Source organism: Mustela nigripes, chromosome 10 (genome assembly GCF_022355385.1).
Source record: "Mustela nigripes isolate SB6536 chromosome 10, MUSNIG.SB6536, whole genome shotgun sequence".
NCBI lineage: Eukaryota > Metazoa > Chordata > Mammalia > Carnivora > Mustelidae > Mustela > Mustela nigripes.
Genome location: NC_081566.1, coordinates 23,815,285 through 23,841,542, shown reverse-complemented (window position 1 = coordinate 23,841,542; position 26,258 = coordinate 23,815,285). Strand labels below are relative to the sequence as shown.

General features: G+C 49.7%; 1 protein-coding gene across 1 annotated transcript; it reads left to right on the top strand.

Moving 5' to 3' along the window:
• The first annotated feature begins 14,393 nt into the window (after window positions 1-14,393).
• TEX35 (testis expressed 35) lies at window positions 14,394-24,349 on the top strand. Its single transcript, XM_059414037.1, has 9 exons — window positions 14,394-14,432; window positions 15,185-15,235; window positions 15,762-15,830; window positions 16,712-16,768; window positions 17,478-17,537; window positions 22,221-22,285; window positions 22,513-22,705; window positions 23,071-23,114; window positions 24,173-24,349. Exons 1-9 carry the CDS (start codon window positions 14,394-14,396, stop codon window positions 24,288-24,290), a joined length of 696 nt encoding a protein of 231 aa, XP_059270020.1. The 3' UTR covers window positions 24,291-24,349.
• The last annotated feature ends 1,909 nt before the right edge of the window (window positions 24,350-26,258 follow it).

Below are 26,258 nucleotides of genomic sequence, written 5' to 3'. Positions count from 1 at the left end.
GTCTGGTTCTGCCTCCGCGATTAAGCGCAGACCAGAGACCAAGGCATTTTTTCTGGGGAGCCAAGAAGAGCTCTCTCTCTCCCCCTTCCTCCCTCCCTCTCAGCATCCTGTTTATGCCCCAGCTCTCTCCATCCCCTTAAGGGCTAAGCCTTTGGAAACCAGAGTCTGGAAGATTCTTTGCTGCTCTCCAGCCCCTCACACCCTCCCCAGAGGGAAGCGCAAACAGCCCCTCTGACTGAAAGGGCAAAGGGGAAGAGAAAACAATTATGAATGCTTCGAGCCAGTGCTCTGTCACAATATTCTCTTGTGCCGTGATGGCCTCAGATGGTGTCCTCCACGTGGCAGGACGCCTTTGTGCCAGGGCCTCTCCGGGGACAGAGGAAAGCCCGACGATGCTGGCCTAGATGATGCCAGGCCTGCCGGGACCCTCCTCCAGGGCAGCTCGGCCACTCATCCAGGAGTCGTCAAGTCTCGTGATTTAAGGGCCCAGCAAGGCAGCCCTGGCTGCCGGGGGGAACGCAGATGGCACCCCCTGGGGAAGCACAGCAGAATCTCTCAGTAGAGATCCGCTGTTCCGGTTTGTCTCAGGAGAATGTGCTGTTGCTTTTCTCTTTGGATTCCCCCTCCTACCCTGGACTGTCTGGTACACAGACAGAGACCCTGAAGCTGGAAGGAATCAGGAGACTTCAACCCCCAAGGAGGCCCGGAGTGCTGGTGAGGAGGGGAGGATGACAGCCCTGCTCCCAGGACCCGGGTTTCACGGGACTTGGGTTAGGGCAAACGGAAGAGAGAAACAAGGAAGCAGCAGGCTTCCTAAGTGACCTAGGGATGGACCGTTGGATTGCACAAGCGACCGGAAGCAAAGGGGTTCATGAAAATCCCCAGAGTTTCGTACCCCATTCCCCAAAGTAAGAATGCATTTCTGCCCAGACATGATAAACCCTTAAGTGTAAGTCTATGTAACCTTCACTTTTTCACAGTTGGTATATACCTTTTCTCCCAAACCAACTAGATCTGCATTCCCAAAGTGGGAACCTCATTGCCCACACTTGCTTTATTCCTGGGACAGGATCTTCGCCCCCTAGAGAGCAGGCAGGTGTTCTCCTGCATCTCGAGCTGCTAATGACTGTCTAGGGCCCTTGTTAGAGGTGCGCTTTGTGGCCACAAGGCCCCAGCCAAGAACAATGCGAGTGGGTTTCTCTAAGCCTTGATTCCAGATAATGGAAAAAATATGTATATTGGTCTCTAGCATTTCTTGGCACACAGCTTCTAGAACACTTGTCACTTCCTGGGTGACAGGAGTGGCTTTTGTTCTGCTGAGGTGACTCTAGGTAGGCTCCTGCATGGTATGGGGAGCTGCTCACCAGGAGTGCCCCGTCCCCTCGCCAGAGTTCATGACTGGTCATGCCTACGCAGTGACAGCTCCATTAAAATCCCCAGAGTACAGAGAGTGTCCAGGTGGGTGGATGAACCCATGGGGACTGGGGAGAGTGGTGGGCCACAGAAGGGGCACAGAAGCTCCGCCGTTCCCCAGCCCTTGCCCTACGCCTCTCTTCCATCTGACTCTTCCCAAGTTACTTCCTTTTGTGATAAACCAGCGATCTAGTAAGTCCAATGTTTCTCTTTCTGAGGGGCCCTCGCAAATTAGCTGAACCTGAGGAGGGGTCATGGGAATCTCCAACCTATAGCCAGTTGTTCTGAACTACAGACCACCACCTGGCTTTGTGGCTGGCATCCGAAGCAGGGGTTGGGGATTTGGGGTTGGCAGGCTTCCAGGACAGAGCCCCTACCCTGTGGGACGGACCACACACTATCTCCAGGTGCACAGCGTCAGAGCTAAGATTGCCGGGCCCGCAGCTGGTGTCACACAATTGCTGTTGGGGGGGACGTCCCCCCAACATCTGGTATCAGAAGGGTTGTGAGTGTGGCGGTGGCATCCGAGTGAGAGAGACACACAGGAAGACTGGGGACACTTTTCCTGAACAGTTCCCAGGCAGGGCTGTCAATTCCTTGGCCAGGAGGGTCATGACGGTTAGCTTACCAGGGTGTTAGGAGGACTAAACGAAATGATCTTTGCAGCGGATTTGACTCATTCCACAAATTCTAGTGTGCCACAAAACTGTACTTCTTGATTACCAACACCCCAGAATGTTGCCTCCAGCCCTTTGCTGCAGTCCCTGCCCCACCCCAGCTTCTGGCCACCCCCCATCTGCTTCCTGTTACTACAGATGCACTCTGAGCTCTCCGTTTGTTTGGAATTGCCCTCAGGACAGTGTGGGTAAGACTCGACCATTGGTCACACATACCCAGACTTCAGCACTCCTTACAGGCTCAGTGCTGTTCTACTGTAGGAACACACCGCAGTCTCTGTTCTATCTCCTGTTGGCAGTGTGCAGTCTGGTTAGGGGTCATTGTGCACAGAGCCTCTGAACATTCATGAGCAAGTCTTGTCTGGATATATGTGTAGTGTCTGTCTGTCTGTCTGTTTGTCTCTCTCTCTCTCTCGACAGGGGCTGCCGCAGGTTTCTTGGTACAAATAGCACCGACAGAAGCCTGGGGTCATGTGGGTCCCCTTGTCATCACACTGGCAGGCAGAACCCTCTCCGCCAGAGCTTTTGTGGGGGCCTGGGCCACTGTGGGAGGTGCTGTAGCCTGCACCTTGGTTTGTGTCTCGGCCTTGGCCTTTGGCCGGCAGAGCCCGAGACCCTTGGCAATGCGGCCTGAGCATGCTTCCCCAGCTTGGAGTGAGCAATACAGGCAAATCAACTGAGCTCGTGGCTGCTGTTCTTTGGGATCGTGGGCTTGACCCCCTTGGCCTTGACAAGAGCCTTGGTAGCCTCGGCACATGCACTCGTGGCCTTGGTATTGTTGGCCTGCGTCTTCTTCAAACTCTTCCTGTGTACCTTGGCAACACGCACGTTCCCCAGGAACTTGGGTTCTACCTCTTAAGAGATTCATATCTTTGTGACTAGGGTCTTCTGATGCCATTTCTGTGCCGTTTTCATGACTGGTTGTGCGTGGTGTGATTCTTGGACTTGGCCATGTCTACACGGAAGCCCGTGGCTCCCGAAGAGCCTCGGACTGGAAGAGAAAGAGAAAGTCTGGATATCATGTTCTTATTTCTTTGGGGTAGGTGCCTAGAGGTGGGACTGCTGGGTAGCAGGGTAAGATCCATAAGTGGGTGCTCTGAAGAAACAGCTAACTCTCTTCCAGAGTGGCTGTGTCATTCCCACCCCTCCCGAAACACAGGAGACTTCCAGTTACTTTGCTACCGTGGCAACATTAATTATGACTCTGAGCTCTCACCCTACCAAGTAAGGAAGAAATTCAGCCTCGTCTATTTTCAGGGCTGTTCCCACAACACAGACACACACGCACACACAGAGTGGGAGAAGAACAAAGCTTGGGTCTTATACTGTCTACACCACTTACCACTGAGATCTCCATTTTCCTGGATTACTTGACATCTGCCAACCCGGCCACCACTGAGCCCCACAGAGCTGTTCCTCTGTGAGGTCCTTCTTCCCTGGGGGCTAGAAGAAAAGCACAGTTAATAGCTAAAAATGTTATTCTGCCATATATGTAAAGCACTTAGCATAACCCCAGACTCATAGATGATGCTTAGTCAATGCTTCCTCCTCCTTAGTGGAGGGGAAAATTGTTCTCTCCCCCACGGAGATACGTTTTGAGCTGACGGCTAGGACTGATGCTGAGAGCATTACAGAGACAGCACGTCTGTCCTCTGAGAAGGCTCGCTCAGCTGCCTGATCTGAGCATGGTCTACAGTGGCTGCTTGGCTCCAAGTTCCAGCTGCACCTGGTTTGTGTTGTTTGATCCTGTAGACCCACAAGCAATATTCCAGTTAATAAAGGAACAGACATCTCTTAAGTGGACGTGCTCACCACCGACCACATTCTCCACCACAAATTGGGGCTCTAGGGTGAGAGGTTCTTGAGCTTTATTCCAGCTCATTGTTATGAACCATTTATTCCGGTTGTAACCCAAATCCACGCCAACCGTCTTCTGATGCAAACCTGAGTCTCAGGGCCTGGCAATAGGCAGCTGGTACACATATGGATTGAAGAAATGAATGAATGAATCATTGACTGTTGGTGATTTTATGGATGGGGACACGACATGTTGAAGTTAATCGTGCTCTGTGGGGCCATTTCTGCTCAAGAGAAACGTTGTGCTGGGCCTAGCCTGTCTAATCGCTGCATACCTGGGGAAAGTGGTGGGGCACCTGAGGAAGTCCCCAGGAGCCTTCCTTGGACACATTGAGCTCTTGGAGAGAACCACCAGGATCCTTTGCTCTTGGGCGCCCCCTATGGCCGGCACGCAGTAATGGACTTATAGTCCTGTTTCCTCCTGAAGAAATATTTTTCCTTGTGCCTCAAGGAAGAGGAATCCTTAGACTCTAAACTACTGCTAAGTGTATTTTTCATTTATTTGCCCCCTGCTTAAGTGCTATTTTAGTATATCATCTTTTTTAAAAAAAATTCTACTTTATTCCTTTAAAAGTAAACATTTCAGTTAATAAATATATGAAAAAACCTGTTCAACATCACTAATCATTAGGGCAATGTAAATCAAAACTGTAGTGAGATACCAATATACATCCATTAGGATGGCTACTATCAAAAAATCAGAAAATAGCAAGTGTTGGAGAGGATTTGGAGAAAAGGGAATCCTTGAACTCTGTTGGTAGAAACGCAAATTGGTGCCACTACCATAGAAAATAGTATGGAGGCCCCTCAAGAAATTAAAAACATAAGTACTATATGATCCAGCAAGCCCACTGTCAGCAAACACCCAAAGAATTGAAAGCAGTGGGGCACATGGGTGGCTCAGTCAGCTGAGCGTCTGCCCCTCTGACTCCTGATTGCAGCTCAGGTCATGATCTTGGGGTCTTGGGATGGAGCCCAGCCTCATGTTGCACGCTCAGCAGGGAGACTGCTTGAGTTTCTCTCTCCCTCTGCTCCTCTCCCTTACTGTCTCTCTCTCTCAAATATATAAATCTATTTTTAAAAAGCATTAAAAGCAGAGACTCAGAGAGCTGTGCATCTATGTTTATAGCAGCGTTTATTCGCAGTAACTAAGACATGGAAGCAACTCAGTGTCCATGGAAGGAAGAATGGATACAGCAGGGTGTGGTATATACATACACTGGAATACCCTTCAGCCTTTAAACGGAAGGACATTCTGGGGCACCTGGCTGGTTCTGTGGGTAGAGCATGTAACACCTGATCTTGGGGCCATGAGTTCAAACCCCCTCTTGGGTGTAGAGATTACTTAAAAATAAGATCTTTTAAAAATAAAATAAAATAACAAAATAAAATATAAAATAAAAGGAAGGACATTCTGATTCAGGCTACAACATGGATGAACTTTGAGGACATTATGCAAAATGAAATAAGTCAGCCAGATGAAGACAGATACTGTATGATTCCACTTAAATGAGGTACTCAGTCAAATTCATAGATACGGAAAGTAGAATGGGGGTTACCAAGGGCTGGAGAAGGAAGTGCTACTGTTTAATGAATACGGGGCTTCAGTTTTATAAGAAAAAAGAGTTCTAAGTGTATCTAACATCCCTGAACAGTACATTTAAAAATGGTTGAGATGGTAGATTTTGTGTACTTTACTACAATAAAAAATAATTAGAAAAAAATAAATGTCTCCTGAGTTAATATTTATATAATTTGACTCTTTTTCTTTTCTTTAACCTATTATGTGTATTATCTCCAATTTTGCTCACGCTATCTCTCGGGTTACTAAATTCTTTTGGTTTCATCTCGCCGTGTGTAAGCATGTCAGCCTTTTGGTTTAGGCTGTTCTGTTTCACATCATTTTCTTCAACAATTACCTCATCTTCTTAGTAGGTGCCCTAACTTCCTAGATTCATTATTGATTTCCTTCCAATGTTTTATTTCATTTTAACTATGCAGTGAGGGGTTCCAGGAGTTTGGGGGGCACACAGCCCATGCACCAGGATATGGCTTTGTCTGCTGAATCTCCCCCACCCTCACCCCAGTCCACTCCTGGGCTGGGTCCAGAGCCACAGGGGACAGGGGTACGATTACAAATAAAAACGAGGCGCCACTAATATCCCTGCTAAAGCGCTGCTGCCTGCCCTGAGAGGTCCTGGCCACCGTGTGAGGGATGGAAGGCAAAGGCGTTGTCCTCATGAACGAGAGGACGGGGGAGCAGCCACAGGTCACAGGAAGCAGGTGCCATACCCTCCACGTCTTTGCCTTCTTTAATTCTAAGAGATAAAATTTTAAAACGCCAGGAGGTAGGTACTCTATTATTACCCCATGCTCTGGAGAGAAAACAAGTTCAGGGTGTGTAAGAAAGTAGCCAAGGTCTGATAGCTGGTATGGAGAGCCCATGGGGTTTGCAGCCAGGTCTGCGTGATCCTGCGGACCTTTCCCCACCCCAGGCTGCTATGGAGGCCTCCCCTCGGGGCTACTGAATCCGAAGGGACGGAGTCCCCAGGTCTGCCGTGTGCGCGCTCCTCTCCTGCAGGCAGGCCGGCCTCACGTATCCTCCTCTCTCTCTCTCTCTAACCCCAATTTTACAAACGTCGAGGTGGGCTGCAGCGGTCCCGCGCCTCGGCCCAGGTGCTCTGGGGAGCAGGTTAGCGGCGGCCTGGGCTCAGGGCTCTCCCACCCAGCTCTGCGACTTCAGAAAATGATTTATGCTGAACCTAACAGCTTGCTCATCTGTGAAACCACGGGAAGGCCTACTTCTTGAGATAGTTCCTTGGATGAAATACACCACCCCCCCAAGTGCTTGGTTAAGACACGAGTTATCTTACTATAGCGATGCCCGGTCTCTGTAGCTGAATCCTTGGCTGTAGTTCACCATGCGAGGGGGCACCCTGGCAGGGGTGCCGGGAAATCAGGGCACCTCTTCAGGGGAACCCTAAGCCCTAAGTCCCTCCTCCCCAATGGGACCGCCCAGTGCTCCTGGCGGGGGGGGGGGGGGCCTTCCGCAGTGGTGCGTGGTGGGGGTCTGTACTGTTGCCATTGACTGAGCTGTGCCACAGGCCTAGGGGACGCAGGGGCTGGGCAGGGGTTTGGAGCTGGGTTTGCTCTCTTGAGAGCAGGTCCGAGAAGAGGCTCAGAAGGGGACCAAGACTGAGCGTCGCCGTGCAGACGTGGCCGAGGGCTGCTGGGGGATCTGAAAAGCAGAGCATTCTGTGTTGAAAGGATCGGGGATCGGAAGGTATGGACAAAAGTCCTCCTAGATAGTTTCCAGGGGACAAAGCACTGTGAGTGAGCAGAGGACGTGTGGCTTGGATAGAATGGGTCTTCCCACAAAGCTCAGCAGACAGAGAGCAATGCCCTCCCTGAAGACTTTGCCTTGATATCACCAGGCATGCTAGTGGCCCGGGAGAAAGCTCTCCAACAAGGAGAAGGGGAGGAAGGCAGGCTCTGGTATCAGAACAGCCAGAGGCCAAGCCAGAGGCCAGTGAAGGCAGATAATGAGCTGTTCTCCAGGTGAAGATTCGGGTCAGGAAGGCAGGAGAGACAGGTCATGTGATGGTTAATTTTATGGGTCACCTTGATTGGGCCAGGGGTCCCCAGATATTTGGTTTAACATTACTGGGGGGGGGGGGAATGTGTGAGGATGTTTCCAGAAGAGATTAGTATTTGAATTGCTGGACTGAATAAACGTGATTGTCACCCTAATGAGGGAGCGACCCAGCCCACCCTGTTGAAGGCTGAGGTCTAGTCCCATATACAATGCAGGTGTTTTCAACACCACATCATTGTTTCAAGCCTCTATCCTCAGAGCAGCCTCTGGGAGCAAGAAAGGCAAGAAGAAAGAAATCTTCCTCTCTGCCTGCCTGTCTTCCAGCTGGGGTGTCAGTCTCCTGTGCTTGGAATGGAACTTTCGCTGTGGGCTCTCCGGGGCCTCCAGCCTGAAGACAGCGCAATGTGTGACTTCTCTGCCTCCATGATCACGTGAGCCGGTTCCTCAAAATCTCTAGGTAGCTAGATGCATGGGTCTACCATAGGCAGGTCTCCTATTGATTCTATCTCTCTGGAGCACTCTAATACAGGTAACCAGGTGGAAGACAAAATAGAAGGTCCAGAGAATGTCCGGGGCGGTGGTGTGGCGGGAGGGGTGGGGGGTTGCTTCTGGCAGGCCCTAGCAGGAAGGAGGTCAGGTCAGGTTACCAAGTAGAATCAGCAAGAGGAACCTCATGGACACCAGACCAGCACAGAGAAGTCTCCTTCGTGTGGACTTCGGGGTTTCCAGTCTCTAATCCTCTGTGTCCTGAGAGCTGAGGGAGACGCATGTATAAAAACCTCAGGGCCGCTCCGCTTATGAATATCCCATTCTTTCCTGTGGCAGGAGCCCATAGCACCCCAGAGAATGTGTTTCCTGCACACGGTCTGACATGGTGAAATATGAGCTTGACCCACACAGCTCAGAGGACACCTTTTTCTACACTGTTTGGGCGGTGCAGATGTAAGTCCTGTCCAAACCGCTAGATATAGTGACAAGGCCAGGTAGAGGTGAACTTGGGCCAGATGGAGCGGAGAAAGCTGATTTGGTATGCGATGCACCTGCCGGGACAGGCTAGGCCCTCTCTAGCCTGGAAGGAGATGTGCCAGAGACCAGTGAACACCATCTAGGGCCCAGCATGGGAGGTGTGTGTTGGTTTCTGGCCCTCCTGGGAGCTTCTCGGGTATAATTTGAAACAACCCCTGTCCTTGGGGCAGGGAGAGCTGGAAGGAGGAGGCAGACATGGGGGCTGGCGGTGGCAGGTGCAGTAAGCGAAGGGGACATGCCAGCCCTGTCCTGGGCAGCAGCAAGAAGAAAGCGACCCTGCACCTGCCCACTGCATCTGAAGAGTTTCTAAGAGGCCTTTACAGGGTCTAGTTCCATAGGCCTGCAGGTGTCTTCAACACCACATCACTATGTCAAGGCTCTATCTTTGGAGCGGCTTCTCGGAGCAAGAAAGGCAAGTGGAAACCATGTACCAAGGGCAGGGGAGGGGCTAGGGGCCTGCAAGTGCTGGGGCCCAGCTCACGGGTCCATGGGTGTCATGTCTATTTGATGACCTTCCCCAGCGGGGTGGTGCCCCCACGGTTAGAGGGAGCCCATCATCTCCAGAGGTCCAGGCAGGTGTTGATGTTAGGAAAGCCAGGCGTGTGGTGCGTAACATGGTGGGTCCTGTGCTCGGTTTTAGAAAAGAACCTGGCTCTAGAGGAACCAGCGTGCTGGGAAGCTCACAAGGCCAGGAATGGGGTCCAGAAGAGCGTGGCAGAGAACCAGCTCCAAGAATGGGCCGGGGCCTCTCCTCTGGGCTCCCTCAGCCCCTCGGCCTACTAACCATGTTGTAAGTGCAATTCTACGGAAGCTTCTGTCAGCCCCACCACCGAAGGGTTCCTCAGAGCCAGCACCATGTCTTAGCTATCTGTGTGCCCCTAGGGTCCCGCAGAGTGCTTGGCACGGAGCTAGAGCTCAGTGAGCGTGAGCTGAAAAGCCCAGGGACTCAGTGTGGAGCCCCCTGCGCAGTGAGCCAGAACTGCGTGCTCAGAACCAGCCTGGCCTGGAGCCTGGGTGAGCAAAGTGTGTGGGTGACTTGTGGGGCTCAGACCCAGGAGCGCCCCAGGCTTCACGGTCCTCTGGATGGGATGTTGTGGTCATGGTTTCTGGAGGTGGGAGAAGGAAGGGGGCCACTTTGTTTCAAGCAGTAATTAGATAAAAATAAAGGAACACTTGTGTTTTAGGGGGCTTGGGAAATGAATATGGCTTGCTTCAGTGTTTGATTCCTTCCAAATTGTCTTCCTCTGTGCCATGATTTTCACACGAGTTTTGCCACCCAGAGGAATGATGTCACTTAAGGCCTCCCTCCTTCAGCTTCAAGTAGGAGCCCAGAGCCCCAGAGTGTTCATCTGTCACGTGGCCCATGAGAACCCCATAGTGAGAGGAGCTGGGGCTACAGATGGCTCTTCTGTAGGAAGACATGGGCCTGCCTGCAGAATTTTTCCAAGCAGCTGAACAAGATTTCTGGAGAAAGCACTCCCTGCAGAACCAATATACAGCTTGACATGCTGTCAGCCTTTTGGGACGAAAAGGCCAGCCAAGGTGTCTTGATGCTGTAAAACTATCTGATGTTTGGCCAAAAAAAAAAGTCAAGGGAAAGTCCTCAATATAAAAAACCATGAAGGACTTGCTTCCACACCCCCTTTTCTCATGGTCATTAAGGAAAATTACCAACCTCGAGGATCTACAGGATGTCATCAAATAGAAGTACTCGACATTTCACAGGTAATGTCCCCATGGGTCACCAGCCAGGAGTTACTGCCACATGTGTTTGAGTTCCCAACGACCTGCACTTAGCAGGAAGGCATGACCAACTCTGTCAGTCGGGGTTAGTTGCGGAGAGAACCCACATTATCTGCTTTGATTATGGGGAGGCTGAGTGAAAGGGCAAACACTCAGCCTGTAGGAGGGGTGTTCAGGCCCACAGCAGAGAATGGGCTCCTCCTGCTCCACAGACGAGATGCCTCGGCACGGGCATTTTCTCACGCTTGGACTGGGGGAGCTGGATAGAGGTTAGCTTCCCACCAGTGCCTTCTTGCCAATAAAGAAAAAAAAATCCACAGTCTTGCATAGAACTCTGGGAAACTGCCCAGTTCTTAGTCTTTATTTATTTATTTTTTTAAGGTTTTATTTATTGGACAGAGACAGAGAGAGATCACAAGTAGGCAGACAGGCAGGCAGAGAGAGAGGAGGAAGCAGGCTCCCTGCTGAGCAGAGAGCCCAATGGGGGACTCGATCCTAGGACCCTGGGATCATGACCTGAGCCGAAGGCAGAGGCTTAACCCACTGAGCCGCCCAGGCGCCCCAGTTCTTAGTCTTTAAATGAACTAAGGTTTCTCTTGCAACTTGGCCACCCAGGAGAACCCTCCAGGCTGGCCCCGCCTGTGCCAGGAGTGGTTCTCTCCCTGTTTCTCCCTGTCTCCCCAGTGTCTCCCTAGCTCATTGACCTTCTCTAACTCATTGATCTCTCCATGTGACTCTTGGCTCTACACGCTTCCTTGCTTTGATCACTACCCACAGCTTGAGGTCAGAGATTCCCTTTTCTCGGTGCAAGCCCGGAAACTTCTACCTACGGAAGAAGATTCACACCTTCTGGACCATTCTTCACATGGACCCAACTCTGAGGTACTAATGACCCTGGGGGCAAAATGGGCAAGCACAGAAAGTAAACCAGGTGTGAAAACAGCAATGGCCAGCCTGACCCCATAGGAGACTAACCAGCATCCAGTGTCTCTAAGTGATGGAAAACTTCAGATCCATCTAAGTTGTTGTCAGTGTTTGTTGGTAGAGCCCAGCTATAGGTGTCTTCAGGCAGGGGTCACTTTCAGGTGGCTTCCTGGGATTAGACACAGAGAGTCATCGGTAGCAGGCTATGGACCCTCAGCCAAGGGGATAGTAGCAGGGCCCATTCCCCAGGGAAGGTGCTGGCAGTCATCTGGGACCCCAGTGATACTCACAGAGCTCAGAACAGCAAGAGAAGCTTCAGAGCAGACCCACATTCCAGCACCTGCAGGAGGGAGGGAGATCTGCAGGGGGGTCCTGAATAGACTGGGGTTATGATACCTTGGACGAGCGAGATCATTATTACAATCTCTGTGTCGATAAGCTAGCCTGTTGGCGGTTCAGATGATGAGAGGAGGGAGGGCTAATCCCAGCTCCAGTGTCCTGTGTAGCCTTCTCTTTTGATCTTGTCAGCTTCCTCCCTTTGTACAAAAAAAAACCCCAGAAGAACCCTAACTCAAGTTTTGGTGCAAGGAGACTTGTTAGAATGAAACAGGAAAGATGGGCTGTCGCAGAGCCTGGCTACCTGCTGCTTACACCTATTTCCTCGTGTTCCCAGGAGAAGCTCAGCCACGTGCCCTGGCCTCCTTTGCAGTTAGGTGTGGCCTTGGGGTTGCATTCTAGCCAAAAACGTGGGAGGCAGCGTTGTGCAGGCTGCCCCCAGGACCAGCCCACAGGACCCTGCCCTTTGCCATCCTCCATGGACACCATGCGAACCCTAGTCCCCAAAAGGCCAACCCAGAGAGGCCACTCAGGTGTATGGCTTCAGTGATGGAATTTGGAGCTGTCAGAGGTTGGGGGAGGCTTTTAGGGTCTAGGGTAGCAGCCGTGGGGAATCTCTTAAAAGGGATGCCAAAATAGGCGGGGGTATAATTGCCGTCCTCTATCTGGACTCCCTCCAAAGAGAGTAAAGGGACACCAGCCAAGTAAGGAGGTCCCAGGAGCCATGCATAGCAGGAGCAGGAGAGCCTCTGACTCTTGGTGGCTCTTTATCTCCCAGAGCAAGCTGTTCTGTAACAGGTTCCCCTGGGTTCTGGAAGGCCCTGACAGACGTGTCCCCATGTGGGGGGAATGCATAGGTTAAAAAAAGCCTACAATCCTAATAACTGTGCTCTGACTTCTTACTTACCATTAGCTGTGTTGAATTATCTGGAGATTTACAACAATCTGTTCAGAATATTATTTATATATATGTGTACACACACACATATATAAAGGATTTTATTTATTTACGAGACACAAAGTGGGCATGAGTCAGGGGAGGGGCAGAGAGAGAGGGACAGGCAGACTCCCTACTGAGTGGGGAGCTGGACACAGGGCTTGATCCCAAGACCCTGAGATTGTGACCTGAGCTGAAGGCAGATGCTTAACTGACTGAGCCTCTCAGGTGACCTCAGAATATATTTTTTTTCCTGAAATAGAGGTACTAGAAGTTCATGATAGAAAATAGATGTCATTTTTTCATAGAAACAATAGAATAGGATTTTGATTCTCGCCAAGGTCTGACATGATATTTATAGAAATGATCAGAAATTGCACAGTAACCAATGTGTCGATGAGAAAAGAGATCTCCCCCGCACAGGGGAGAGCTTTCGGAGGTGTCTATAAATCAGTCAAGTAGGACGGTGCAGAAACCAGTCACGGTAAAGCTCTAAAAAGTGTGCGAGAAGCTTCCCTGGGGCTAGGAAGCCGAGAGCACAGACACCCAGTGCGTCATGGGGTGTTGTAGAGCGAACTATCCAGGTCATCTGTGTTAAACCGTGTCAGTACAAGGTTGACTGGAGACCATGGCTGTCAGGCCCCCCGGGCACCTTTATGAAGTATTGTGTCCTCATCCGAGGGCTGTGGAACACTGGGGGGTCACCTCTGGAATCACAAGAGGCCAAACTCAGAGGCCCCAAAGCTATTTTTAAATTCCCCTCCCCCATCAGCCTCCCAGACAACATTGTCTTCATGAAACTGAAAAACCAAGACCTTTGTGAAGAGAAGAAAGTTGAAATGACACCGGTTTAGAGAAAAGAGACATGCGGCTTCTCTTTTCTCTCTGTTGGGAACCCCCCTTTTCCACCAAACGCCATCGCGACGTCTGTGGGCTTCGTGCCCCCTGCCCTTGTCCCGCTGGGTTTTTTTTGCCAGGAAGGGGGGTTGGGAAAGACAAAGCCGGCATTCTTCTAGTCAGAGCAGCCTGTGGCTTGCCTGTAACCACGTTCTGTCAGAGCAGTGTCCGGTGTCCCATGCTGTTTGGTGGTGCCTCATGCCGTGGCAAAATCTCACAGGAGAACAAAGTAACACGAGATGGTGGATTCCTTGGCCCTTCCAGAACACACTGACGACGCTGCTGATGGATTTGGATGCGTGACTGGTACAGGCTGCGAGGAGGCTCAAGCCAGGAGCCGCGGGTCGGTTGTCATCACCGGCTCAAATGATGAGAAGTGTATGTGTGTCATTTATAAAGCAGTTTTTCAGGGAGACCCTGATTTCTTTTAGACCCAATTTCCCGATACACAAGCCAGTGGGCTCAATAGGTTAGCGCGGTTCATGGACCTTGAACCAGAGGGACTTGGCCGCGTCTGAACCCAAGACAGCTCTGGAGCCAAGGAAGGGTCTGTCCATATGGGGACGTCGCGGCAGAACTCCGTGCAGACTCAGGGGAGAACCAGCTGTCTGGGGACACCTCCTGGTGGGTAAATCCTGCTGGGGGAGGAGACAGCATCTCTCGCTCCTGGGGAGCTGTGCCTGTGGCTGAGGCCACATGAGGCCAGGCCCTCAGCAGGGGGACTCTGCAGGAGAGCCCCTCTCCCCCCTGCAGGAGGGCAATCTCGTGGCTTCAGAACCTGCGCTGTCCCTCATCATCAGCTCGAAGATGTGGTGACACTGCCCACCAGCATGGGCAGCTGGGCATTGTGACCTCAGCTGTTCCGCACACAAACAGGTGGTCATCCTGCCCTTGCCTTGGCCTGTAATCTGCATAGGACAGTGGCCTGGTCACAGGGGCCCATTGTGGGGAGGTCGGGAAGTTAAAGAACACTCTGGCCTCCTCCATCATGTCGGCCAAGAAGGCAGAACTGAAGAAAACAAGCCTGGTAAGGGAGGAACACTGCTGGACATGGGGGCCTCTCGAGTTCCCGCGGGACGGAGCTGTGGCATGGTGGGGGTGGTCCACAGAGCTCTCTGATAATTCCCCCACTTTTCTTTCTCTGCTCTGAGCTCCAGGTGGCCTCTCAGCCGGGAAGGAGGGTGGGACTAATCCCTGCCTGGGGGTGGGAAGGAAAGACGCCTTTGCTGACTCCTTCTGGAACAAAGACCAAAGTAATGGTCCTGTCACCCCCAATCCCCCTCCCCCAGCCGAGGCCATGCCAGGCCCCAGCGAAGGGCACGTCCTTGGCACACAAGCACCATGTTAGATGGTGGGATTTGCGCCCCCAATTTGCAGGCGAGGAAATGGGGGCTCAGAGGGACTAGATGACCTCCCGGGTGGCACAACCAGTCAGGAAGCAGCTGAGGTTAGACCAGGGGTCCGTCTCTCCCAAAGCCCACACTCCCGAAATGATACCCACTCGGTTTCATAAAGTTAGCTCCAGGTGCTTTCCCTGCTCAGGCTTCTGCAGGGAGAGGGCAGCCCGCTGCCTGGGTAGGTTTGAGCTCAGAAAAGGAAGATAAAGTAACCAGGTCCGGTTGTCTTGAATCGGGTCCTTGGGTGGGAGGTAGTCTGTGGGCCTGAGATCAGGGGCAGGAGGACAGGCAGGCCTGGGCAGGGGGCCCCTCGAGAGGGCTGGTGTGATCCCCCTCAGTCCTGATGCCTGACAGGCAGACTGCCCACCTCCTCCCTCCACAGAGCAAGAGCTACAAGGCAGTGTGCCTGGAATTGAAGCCCGAGCCGACCAAAGTAAGAAGCTTTTTTGAGGCCATGCCGGCAGCCAGGCCTGAGACCCGTGGGGAGGTGACTTGGAGTCAGGGGTCATTCGCTGTTCCTGGTGGCCAAGACCTGTCCCAGGTGCTGGGGAATACACGAGAGAGAGAGACAAGCTCTCTGCTCTCACAGAATTTAGCACTAGTGACCAATCTGATACGGAATAAATAAGGAAAACTCAGTATTGTCACCTGCTAGACAGAGAATTAAAATAGGGAGGTCGGGCCCTGAGCGCAGCAAGAAGACTGAGGAAGGGTGCTGTGGGCGGAGGCAGGAGCACGTTAGAAGTGTCTGAGGCAGGAGTGGGGCCAGGAGAGCAGAGCATGACAAGCTTGAGTGAGAGGAGAAGGTGGCGGGAACTCTTGTGTGGGGGGGGCAGCCAGCTCTCACCTCCACCTGCCCAGGCCCGAAAGGAGGAACCAAGACTCAGGAGATCTCTCCTCCCTCGCCCACCCCACACCTGCAATTTCCGACATTCTGCGTTTCCGCTTTCCACCAACAGACATACGACTACAAAGGAGTGAAACAAGAAGGGCCGTTTACCAAAGCAGGAGGAACTCATGAGCTAAGGGTAGGTGTGCCGGCCCAGGGGTGGGGTTGGCGGGGCGCTGTGGAGACCTGGGCCCGCCGACTCTGGCCGGGACGGGTCTCCGGCTGGCGTCCGTGGCTCTGCCCCAGCGCCTGTGACTTCACTCCCTCTGCTGCTTTTTGTTTTAGCTCTGTATTTTGAAGTAATTTCAGACTTACAGAAAATTTTTTAAAAATTGTGCCATGAATTCTAGTCTACCCTTTGCTCAGATTTCCCAAATGTTGACATTTGATCATGACCCCCCATATATATATATATATATACACACACACGTATAATATAGGCTTCCTGAATCATCCGAAAGCATGTTTCTCTCAAATTCTAGTGTATACTGTCAAAAAACAAAAACAAGAACAATCTCTTACATAACCACAGTACAGTGATCAAAATATCAAAGGACATGAACATTGATTCAGTGCTTAGTCTGTTTTTACCAATGGTTCCACTAAGGTCTTTCCTAACAGAAGAAAAAACAACTGTTTTGATGTGTTCCTTTAGCTTCCTTCCATCTGGAACAACTCTTGAACCTTTGTTTTTTTGGGACATTGTCATTTATGAGGATTATAGGTCATTTGTTTTGCAGACTGACCCTTCACTTGGGTGGCCTGATGCTCCCCACTGGTTAGATGGTGGCTGTGCATTTTGGGGGGTCATGGAAGTGAAGGTGTACCCTTCTGGGCATCTTATTCCAAAGCACATGGTGTCTCCATGTCCCACTCTCCCATGTTCTTAACAGCATCCTTTCCTTCCCCCGTAGCGGGACGCATCTCTCTGTCCCTCCTCATGAGCATCGCCCCAGGATCTTCCTTCCACCCAGGACATGGCCTTAACTCCTTCCTCTCTTCTCTGCTTTATTTCCTCAGAATGAACTCAGGGAGGTGAGGGAAGAGCTCAAGGAAAAAATGGACGAGATCAAACAGGTAACAGGATGAGACTTTCTAGGACGCAGAGGGAAAGGGTAGGACCCCAGAAAATGCGTGCCGACCTCTGAATAGTGAGGGGAATCCAGAATGTCGTGGAAAAAGCCCTAGCCTACCTCAGCCTGATCTCCTCCGGTGTTTTGGTGCAGCTCAGGAGATCTAGTTCTTTTTGTTTGATGCTTAAACCCAGGCTGTGAACGCCAAGAACTCTCTAAGGTGTCACATTGATTGTTGAGGAGCTAGAACTTTTGTGAGAGTGAGAGGGACTGATTGGAATGCGGGGGCCGTCAGGGACCAGTCCCATTCTCCTCCCTTGAGCCTGCTCCAAAAAGCAACAAAACTCTCCTGTTGCTTCTTGGATGGAACCACCTATGGCACGCTTGTGATGAGAGGTGGTGCTTAAGCAAGGAGGAGTACTGGAAACTGTGGGCTGAGCTCCCCAGGGGAAGCCTTGCAATAGCTAGATCCGAGCCCCGCCCAGGCTGGTGGAGTTTGCGGGGTGGCGGCGGCGGCTTCACGCTACATGCACCCTCGTCCCTTCGTAGACTCCTTGGGAAGAAAGGGGTTTTGACAGGCCACGACACGTCCATTCCCTGAACTTTATCCAGCTCATTCCAGAGAGAGGAGCAGCTGCTGCCCTGCTTTTTTTTAAATGCCCCAGAGATGACTCCGCATTGAGTAATATGTGCTTGCCTTTCTTCTTCGTTAGATAAAGGGCGTAATGGACAAGGATTTTGATAAACTCCAGGAATTCGTGGAGATTATGAAGGTGAGCATTTACTGATCTGGGTCCATACTAGAAATGATGGAAGGAGAGGCCCGAGCCTGCCCTGCAGCCACTTGAGAGTCTGGTAGGAAGACCCAAACTCTGTGGAAAGCAAGCAAGCAAGCAAGCACCAAGCAGCATGAGAGCGAGAGTTAACTAGGAGTCTGGAGAAATAAGGAAAAAATGTGGGCCAGGGTAACCAGACAAAGCCTTACAAAGGAAGTGAATCTTAAGGTGAGCTTTGAAGGCTACATTAGAAGCTTAATGCAAATCAAAGCAAAAGCCCAATAAGCTTAGTTTTGAACTCAGACGTTACTAGGAGAACCATTAGACTCTAGGATAGTGGTTCTCAAACCTGGATGTGTGCTGGAATTTCCTGGAGCATAAATAAAGAAAATAGAGCCCAGGTCCAATTTGGAGGGGGCTTAGACCCTTGGATTTTTTTCTTCTACATTCTCCAGATGAAGATTTGAGAACCACTGATGTAGAAGCATAAAAAGGCAAAGGCAGATATCTTTAAGGTTTGAAGAGTTATCAAGGGATACTACCCCTGGCAGAGATCTAAAATTCACACAAAGCCACAATAATCTTGTCTAGATAACCAGTCAAATGAACAAAACCAGTGTAGATAACTCTTTAACAACCTCTCTACCCGGCACGCCTGGGACGATTTAAAAAATCAGTATACCCAGGCCCTGGCCCAGATGAACTGAATAAAAATCTCCTGGGGGAACCACAGTTGCTTAAAAATATCAAAGTGATTCTGGTGCTTTTCTCTGCATAACAATCAGATCCTAAACACTTCAGCAGTGGTTATTAACCTTGACTCCATATTGCAATCTCCTGTACTGGAGCTTTGACCTTCTACCCAGGCTGCACTCTATACCGATGAAATCAGAACCTCTTGAGATGAGATCAGTAGGGTTTAAAGATCATGACGTGATTCCATTGTAAACTCAAGGTTGGGAACCACAGCTCCATAAAATTTAAAACATAATAAAGATGATTTTTTTTTACATGTTAGAAGAAAAGGATTATGTATTCCTATTAAGGATTATGTGTTCATATTAAGGCTTATGTATTCGTATTAACATTGCTTGATTATATGAAGGAAGAAAAAGATTATGCATTCATATTAAGAACACTGCTTGATTATATGAAGAAAAACTTAATTCAGTTAACATTGTAAAAACTGAAATAGTCCATAAAGTGAATTTAAATGATAAAAAAACAACAAGAGTAAATTATGTATAAATATTCAACCAGATGGTCTAAATACAACAGAAGAAGTCACAAAGGAAATATTGATATACTTAACAATATAAAAAATTTAAAAAACATAACAGGAAAGTTTCGTGTATGGAATTAAAAGGCAAACAACAATTTGGGGGAAATAATTTTCCACAAATATGACAAACACCAATAAAAGTTTCTATCAAGCTCACATAAATCAATTAGAACCAAATAGGAAAATGGGCATAGGGTATGAACAAACAATCCACAAAAGAAAATACAACTCAAAAGCAAGAAATGTTTTAAAAGGTTTACCTCATGCATAATCAATTAAATGCCAAATGAAAATAATTCTTAGGCCATTGTCACATTCAAATAAGTGAACTTTATTTTTTTAAGATTCTAAGTATTTATTTATTTATTTTAGAGAAAAAGTGTGGGTGTGCAACAGTGAGGGGAGGGCTCCGAGAGAGAGGGAGAGAGAGATTCCCAGGCGGATGAAGCCTGATGCAGGATTCCAGCCCACCACCCTGAGATCATGACTGGACCTGAAATCAAGAGTCAGGCACTTACCCGTCTGAGCCACCCAGATGACCAAATAAGCGAATTTTGAATTAATAACAATTACAGAACAAGGCAGAAATGTACTCTTATACTGCGGGTCATAGTATAGGTCTATATAACATTGGAAATAAATTAGACAATAGGTATCAAAAAATATCAAACCCCTTGACTTATTAATTCCATGCCTCACAATTTTACGTATGAGAATAATCCAAAATACTAGCGTGGGTGTATGTAAAAAGATGTTCATCACAGGATTATTTATAATGGCAGAGATTTGGAGATGACAGTTTTCAATAGTGGAGTAGCCAAATAAATTAAGGGGTATCTGTGGAATGAAAACTGGAACTGTTGGAAAGAGTGTTTAGAAAGGATGCTTCTAGGCACACCTGGCTGGCTCAGTCGGCAGCGCACGTGACTCCTGACCTCGGAGTAATGTGTTTGAGCCTCATGGTGGGTGTCGAGCCTACTTAAAAAAATAATAATAATAAGAGCACTGTCGTGGTTAGATGGTTAGATGTTCACATTAAGGAGATACTGAGGCAAGGGCATGTGGGAACTCTTTTGTACTGTCTTTGCAACTCTCAGTAGATCCCAAATTATTTCAAAATAGAAAGTGCATTTAAAAAAAAAAGAATGCTTATAACGAGAAGTAATAAAGCAAGATACAAATAATCTATAACAGGCTGATCTCAGTTAAGTGAAAAAAAAAAAAAAAACCTAAGTAAATATTCAGAAGAAAGACTAGAAAGAAATATACCCAAAGGGTTAATAGCAATTATTGTTAGATGATGAGATTAATTTGTTCTTTTATATTCCCCTATAGTGCCCAAATTTTCTACAAAGGGTGTGTATTCTTTCTTTCTTTCTTTTTTTTTTTTTTAAAGATTTTATTTATTTATTTGACAGACAGAGATCCCAAGTAGGCAGAGAGGCAGGCAGAGAGAGAGGAGGAAGCAGGCTGAGAGCCTGATGTGGGGCTAGATCCCAGGACCCTGGGATCATGACCTGAGCTGAAGGCAGAGGCTTTAACTACCTGAGCCACCCAGGCGCCCCTGTGTATTATTTCTATATGAAAATGCACACACGGTGTTTTGTTAGTGGGCAGGATTGGGGATTGAAAAGCACAAAGGAGGTTATTTTGGGCTCAGGAACAGCTTGGGCACAGCACGGAAGCAGGATGAACGTGAAGTGTATCACGGTCAGTGGGGAGACCAGTCCTACACATGGGATTATCTGGGGAGACTGTGAGAAATGGAATGGGCACAAAGGCAGTAGACAGTGAAGGCTTCTGAAAGACAGGCAGACAGGTTGGGACTTGGTTGTGTAAGCAGTAAGAGGCCTCTGGAGATTCTTAATCAAAGAACATGCTAGAAGCAGCACTTCAGAAAGGCTGACTGTTCACAAGGTGGCCTGGAGGGGTGTGGGGTGGGGGAATGGGAGACTGGGGGTGGGGGCTGTCTGGAGCAATCGATCAGGCAGGAAGCCACATCCCTGCTCAAGAGGAGGGATGCTGGACCAAGTGTGGGAACAGAAGGAAAACAGTAAATCTGAAATCTGGAAGATGCATCAAAGGAAAAATAATACTCTTGGTGAGTGATGCAACGTAGAGAATGAAGGGGAAGCAAGCGTCCATGACCCCAGAGGCAACCGGGACGGGTTGAAGGGTCGAAGGAAGTGGTGACCACGACAAGGACAGTTGGCAATCAGTTGATTTAGAAGAGGAAACCAGGAGATCACTTTGGGACATGAATTTGAAGTAATAGTGAGACTTCTAAGAAGGGGGGCATTTTGACTCTGATATTTTGAACCCAGGGGCATTTCCACTTCAAGGATATTTTTGCTGTGTTTATGAGTACAGATATTTTAGTCAAAATGTATAGCACTTAAAAATGCTTTTCAAGAAGGTGGTTTTGAAATCCTCTCCACCCAGAGTGTGTGGTTCCTTGACCAGTTTTCCACTGCAGATCAGTAAACTCTTGCCAAACATTTCATTTTTTTATTAAAATTATTTTTGGAAGCAAATTATATTTCATTTATATTTTATCATGTTCAAGCCAACCCTGTGTTTCTCCAGAACAGATACGATCCATGATACCCTCTGCCATTCTAGATCTTCTTTTGTGGCCAATTTTTCCAGATCAAACTTTACAGGTCTGAACTCGTCAAAAGGATTTTACTATTCTTTCAGTTCTTAGTAAATAATAGACGTGATATGCCATTTTGAGCTACTGTTTCTTTTATGTTGACCATTTCTGCCAGAAATCGGGTTAAAGAAGGAGCAAACGTACATGCGCAGGATCTGGGCGCAGGGGTCAGAAAATCGGAGTCAAAAGTATCTTTGAGGGTTGGGTCACAGGATTTATTTTCTCGGCTCCATCATTTTATAGGCATGGAGCCAAAGCAGATAAGAGTCTCACCCAAGTGTAGGATCAGATAAAAAGACTTTCTGCTTTCTGAGTCCTCTGGAGACTTTGGAGGAGCCCCTGACGACCCTGCCTGTGCTTTGGCCTCAGCATGGAGTGGGTGAGGATGGGGAAGAGGGGGTGTATGTCCCCCAAGGCCAGTGAGGATTCTTTTATTTTTTTTTAAATTTTATTTATTTATTTGACGTAGAGAGAGAGATCACAAGTAGGCAGAGAAGCAGGCAGAGAGATAGGGAGATGCACGCTCCCTGCCGAGCAGGGACTCCATCCCATGACCCTGAGATTATGACCTGAGCCAAAGGCAGAGGCTTAACCCACTGAGCCGCCCAGGCGCCCCCTGTGAGGATTCTTGAGGGAGGAGGATGCTGAGGTCATCTCTAAGCGGCCGGCAGAGAGAGGCGAGAGAAAAGGCTTTCCCACGCCCTTCAGCGTGACCGTTCTAGCTTTGGGTTTTCTCTTGAAGGAAATGCAGAAGGATATGGATGAGAAGATGGATGTTTTAATAAATATACAGAAGAACAGCAAGCTGTAAGTGTAGCGCACACCCATCTCTCCTCATCCCTAACGAATCTCCTCCCTTCACTTTGCTAAGCGTCCTTGGGTCCGGAGGACTCTCAGACTCTTCACGGTCCTGTCTTGGTTTCCGGAACCGCAGTGGCTGGGGGTCAAGGTCTTCCCTGGCTGCCCACACTATGGTTATCTCGTTGTTATGTTGGAAATGGTCTCCCCAACTCTGCCCCTCCCTGACTCCCCAGTCCCCTTAGAAGAGGGCCAAAGGAACAGCAAGAACTCAGGCTGATAGGAAAAACAGACCCGGACCCACAGCTCCGCCTCAAGAAGATGGATGGGGCTGACGGAACACCGCTTTCTCTCCACAAGAAGATGATGGCACTACAGAAACCAAAAAAGGACCCTCTGGATGCCCTTCATCAATGCGGGCCATGCTGCGTAAGTGAAGCCTTACTCTGGTGCTACCCCCCAGGCTCCTGCTGCTCCCTGACCGCCCCCTCCCTCCGCCACCCCCCTGTCGGGTCCTCTCACTCCCTTACCTCTTGCTGTGAAGGGATGGGATCTACCCCTCTGTTGGCCCCAGATGCCTCCCTAGCCCGGAACCCTCCCTGGGGTCCTGCCCTCAGCTCAGGGGGATTCCAAAGCCATGACCAACACAGACCCAACCCTGGCTGGACCTGCTCCTGAGTACCACTGTATTGTTCTGTCCTTTCCTATAGCAAGATCCGATGGGGTGCCCAGCAGGCTGGCCATCTTGGACCAGGGAAAAATGATCTTTCTTGTGCCGTTTCTGTCCTCTACAGGAAAAATGTTTGTTGTGTGCCCTAAAGAACAACTACAATCAGGGGTAGGTAGACCCCCGTAAGAAGTTCTTGTCTCAGCCCAGTGCCCTGTCATCCCAAAGGCAGTGGGCTCGGGCTGCGTTGGCATCACATCCCACCCGGTCGTGCAGACTCTGCCCCCCTCCCCCACCTCATCCACTCAGTCGTAGAGGACATGGCACCAGGCAGGAGGGCTTGGGATCCCCAGCCGGGAGGCTGCTGCCCAGAGGCTCCCGTGGTGGGGGTGGGGGGTGCCCCCCTGGCCGCTGAGCTGACCTTGCTTCTTGTTCCTGCCTCTCTCCCCTCTCTAGCAGCAGAAAACTTCCGTATCAAGCCTGGCCACCCTGTTCATCCTTGGCTTCTGGAGCTGCTTTCTGATTTATCTGTACTTCCAACCCTATGTGGTGGAGGACATGCTCCCAACCTAGGACCGCCGCGGATCCCACCAGCAGCTCCGGCTCTTCCTCCCCCGACTCCTCAAGCTGCACAGCAAAGGCTTGTGGCCCTCAGACCTACCACCCTGTCCCAGGCCTGCCCCCACCTGGAGATTAAAATCTTCGTTTAAAGCCAAAGCAGGTATCACTGTTTTGAATGTCAGCCCCAAACTTCAGTGTCAAGACTGTCACTTGTTGTTGTCCTAGATCCCCATAGTTCAGACGCCAAGTCCTCTTCCTGCTTCCTGCCGGATCAGTGGGAAAGCCCGTCTTGCCCATTCTCAAGGTCATCCCCCTTCCTCTCTGACCAACACCCCCCACCATTCTACCTGGTTCTGCAAAGGCCTCCCGGCTCAAAAGGGCGGGGAGCTCCCAAGGATAACAGCTGCCATTCTGTGTGGTTGCAAGAGAGACCTCATTACCCTTTGCACCTGCTCCCATTGTGTTCTTAGCTCCTGCACTGTGTGAAGGCTGGCGAGTCAGTGGGGGACCCCGGGGCCCAGGATCTAGCCGGCACTGCTTCCCCTGAGGTTTTGTCTCGGGGCAGAACTCAGGGTCCCATTGCTGTAGGAACTTGGTTCCCTTCGTGGGTTCTGGGGATCCACCCTCTCTACCCTCCTGATGGTTTCCTGTCCCCTGACTGAAAAGAGACATATCCCTTCAAAGGCCTTAGGCCTCTACGAGAGTGGGGACAAGCCAGTGACCTCCCAACGGCTCCACTCTGTGTCCTGCCCCAAATGCCCTAACCTGACCATCAGCTTGAAATGAAAGCAAAGGAGGGTACAGAGAAAATGGGATCTCTGTAAACCCGCCTGCGTGCATGTGACGGGGGGGTAGTCTAATGGCGGAGGAATTGATAGGGTTCCATATTTTATTTCACACCAGCTTTCTTGTTTCCTGTCTTTGCTAAGTTTGCTGCTTGGACTCATAGCCAGCCTAGCAAATAACTGACCACGTTCTTAACAGGCCGCCTACTAACGGGCTGTGTGTAGGCCTCTGATTCACATTCTGATACACTTGTAACAAACAAACCCCAGAACAAACCTAGGCCTTGCCCTCAAGGACCTTATAGCTTTAAAGGAGACATAAACATGTTTATTAAAAATATGGGCCGTTTACAAATAAGGACAATAATCACAGCACGCGATGAAAGCTAAATGATTTAGAAATGGGAAAAAGAAGGATGGGTGTAGACTGCTCTTGTCCTGCTGCCACGCTAAAAGATGACCGCACACTGAACAGCTTACGCCAACATAAGCTGGGTCCAAAATGGGTCTCCTGGGGCTAAAGTCGAGGCATTGGCAGGCCTGCATCCCTTCTGGAGGCTCTAGGGGAGAATCTGTTTGTCTTGTTTGGCTTCTAGAGGCTGTGCCTGCATCCCTTGGCTCCTGGCCCCTTCCGTGGTCAAAGCCAGCAATGGCCATCCAAGTCTCCTGCATTGTGCATCGCTGTGACGCTGATCCCTTTCCCTACTCTTCTTTCCCCTGGTGAAGCCCCTTGTGATTACCCTGGGCCCGCCTGGGTAAGCCGGCCTGCTCCTACTCTAGGGTCAGCTAATGAGCAACCTCACCTCCCTTGGCTGTGTAATACAGTATATTCACAGGTTCTGGGGATTAGAACCCACACATCTTTGGGGGCTGCTATTCTGCCTATCACAGGGGACTCACCAGACCCTGTCGCCAGACTTCCAAATCTTCAAACACTTGGGGACACTGCATTGTATAGTTCTACGCTGTTGTCATAGACCCACAAATCTTCCAATACTCTTTCAAGACAGTCTCCCCCCTCACAAGGGCGAGACACAGTGACCTGCTTCGAATGAGTAGAATGAGTAGAAAATGGCAGAAGTGATGGTGCGTCACCTCCAAGACTCATAAATGACAGGTGACTTCATCTTGCTCTCAGACGTGGGTGATCTTCGTTGCCATGTAGTGGCCCTATTTGAAGGGTCACAAGGCGAGGCACAGAAGCCACCCACTGAGAGCCATGTGGGGGTCATCTGGCAGCCCCAAGAGAGCCTTCAGTTGACAGCAGCCCCCATCAACATCTTGACAGCAACCTTATGAGGAGCCCCCAGAACTGGAACCGCCCAGCTCGGCTCCATCCAAGCTCCTGACCTGCCAAAACTGTGAAGTGATGGATGCTTGTCACTTTCAGTTGCTAGGCGTTGAGGTCCTTTGTTACGCAGCAAGACATAAGACACAAGCATACCTCCTGTTCATTTTTTAAAACTTCAAAAGTTGAGCCACAGAGTATGGGGTTCTATGTAGAAATGTACAGTTTGGTGAGTTTTTCATGAATGTACATCACTAACCTTATTCTAGAACTTTTCTAGTACCCTTTTCCCACCCATACCTACTCTGCTCCCCTGTTACCACTCTTCTAGTCTTTATTTCAATGTATTATTTTGCCTGTTTTTGAACTTGATCCAGATGGAACTATATATGTGTTTTTTGGTCTCATTTCTTCTGCTCGAAATTACGTCTGTGTAAATCATGTGTATTGTTGTGTGCACAGCAGTTTATTATTTTGTAATCGCGGTGCAGTTCCCATGTTGTGAATAGGCTATCACTTATTTATCCATTCTCCCATTGGTAGCCCAAATGATTCTTTTTTTTTTTTTTAAAGATTTTATTTATTTATATGACGGAGAGAGAGATCACAAGTAGGCAGAAAAAAACAGGGGGGGAGCAGGCTCCCTGCTGAGCAGAGAGCGCAATGCAGGACTCAATCCCA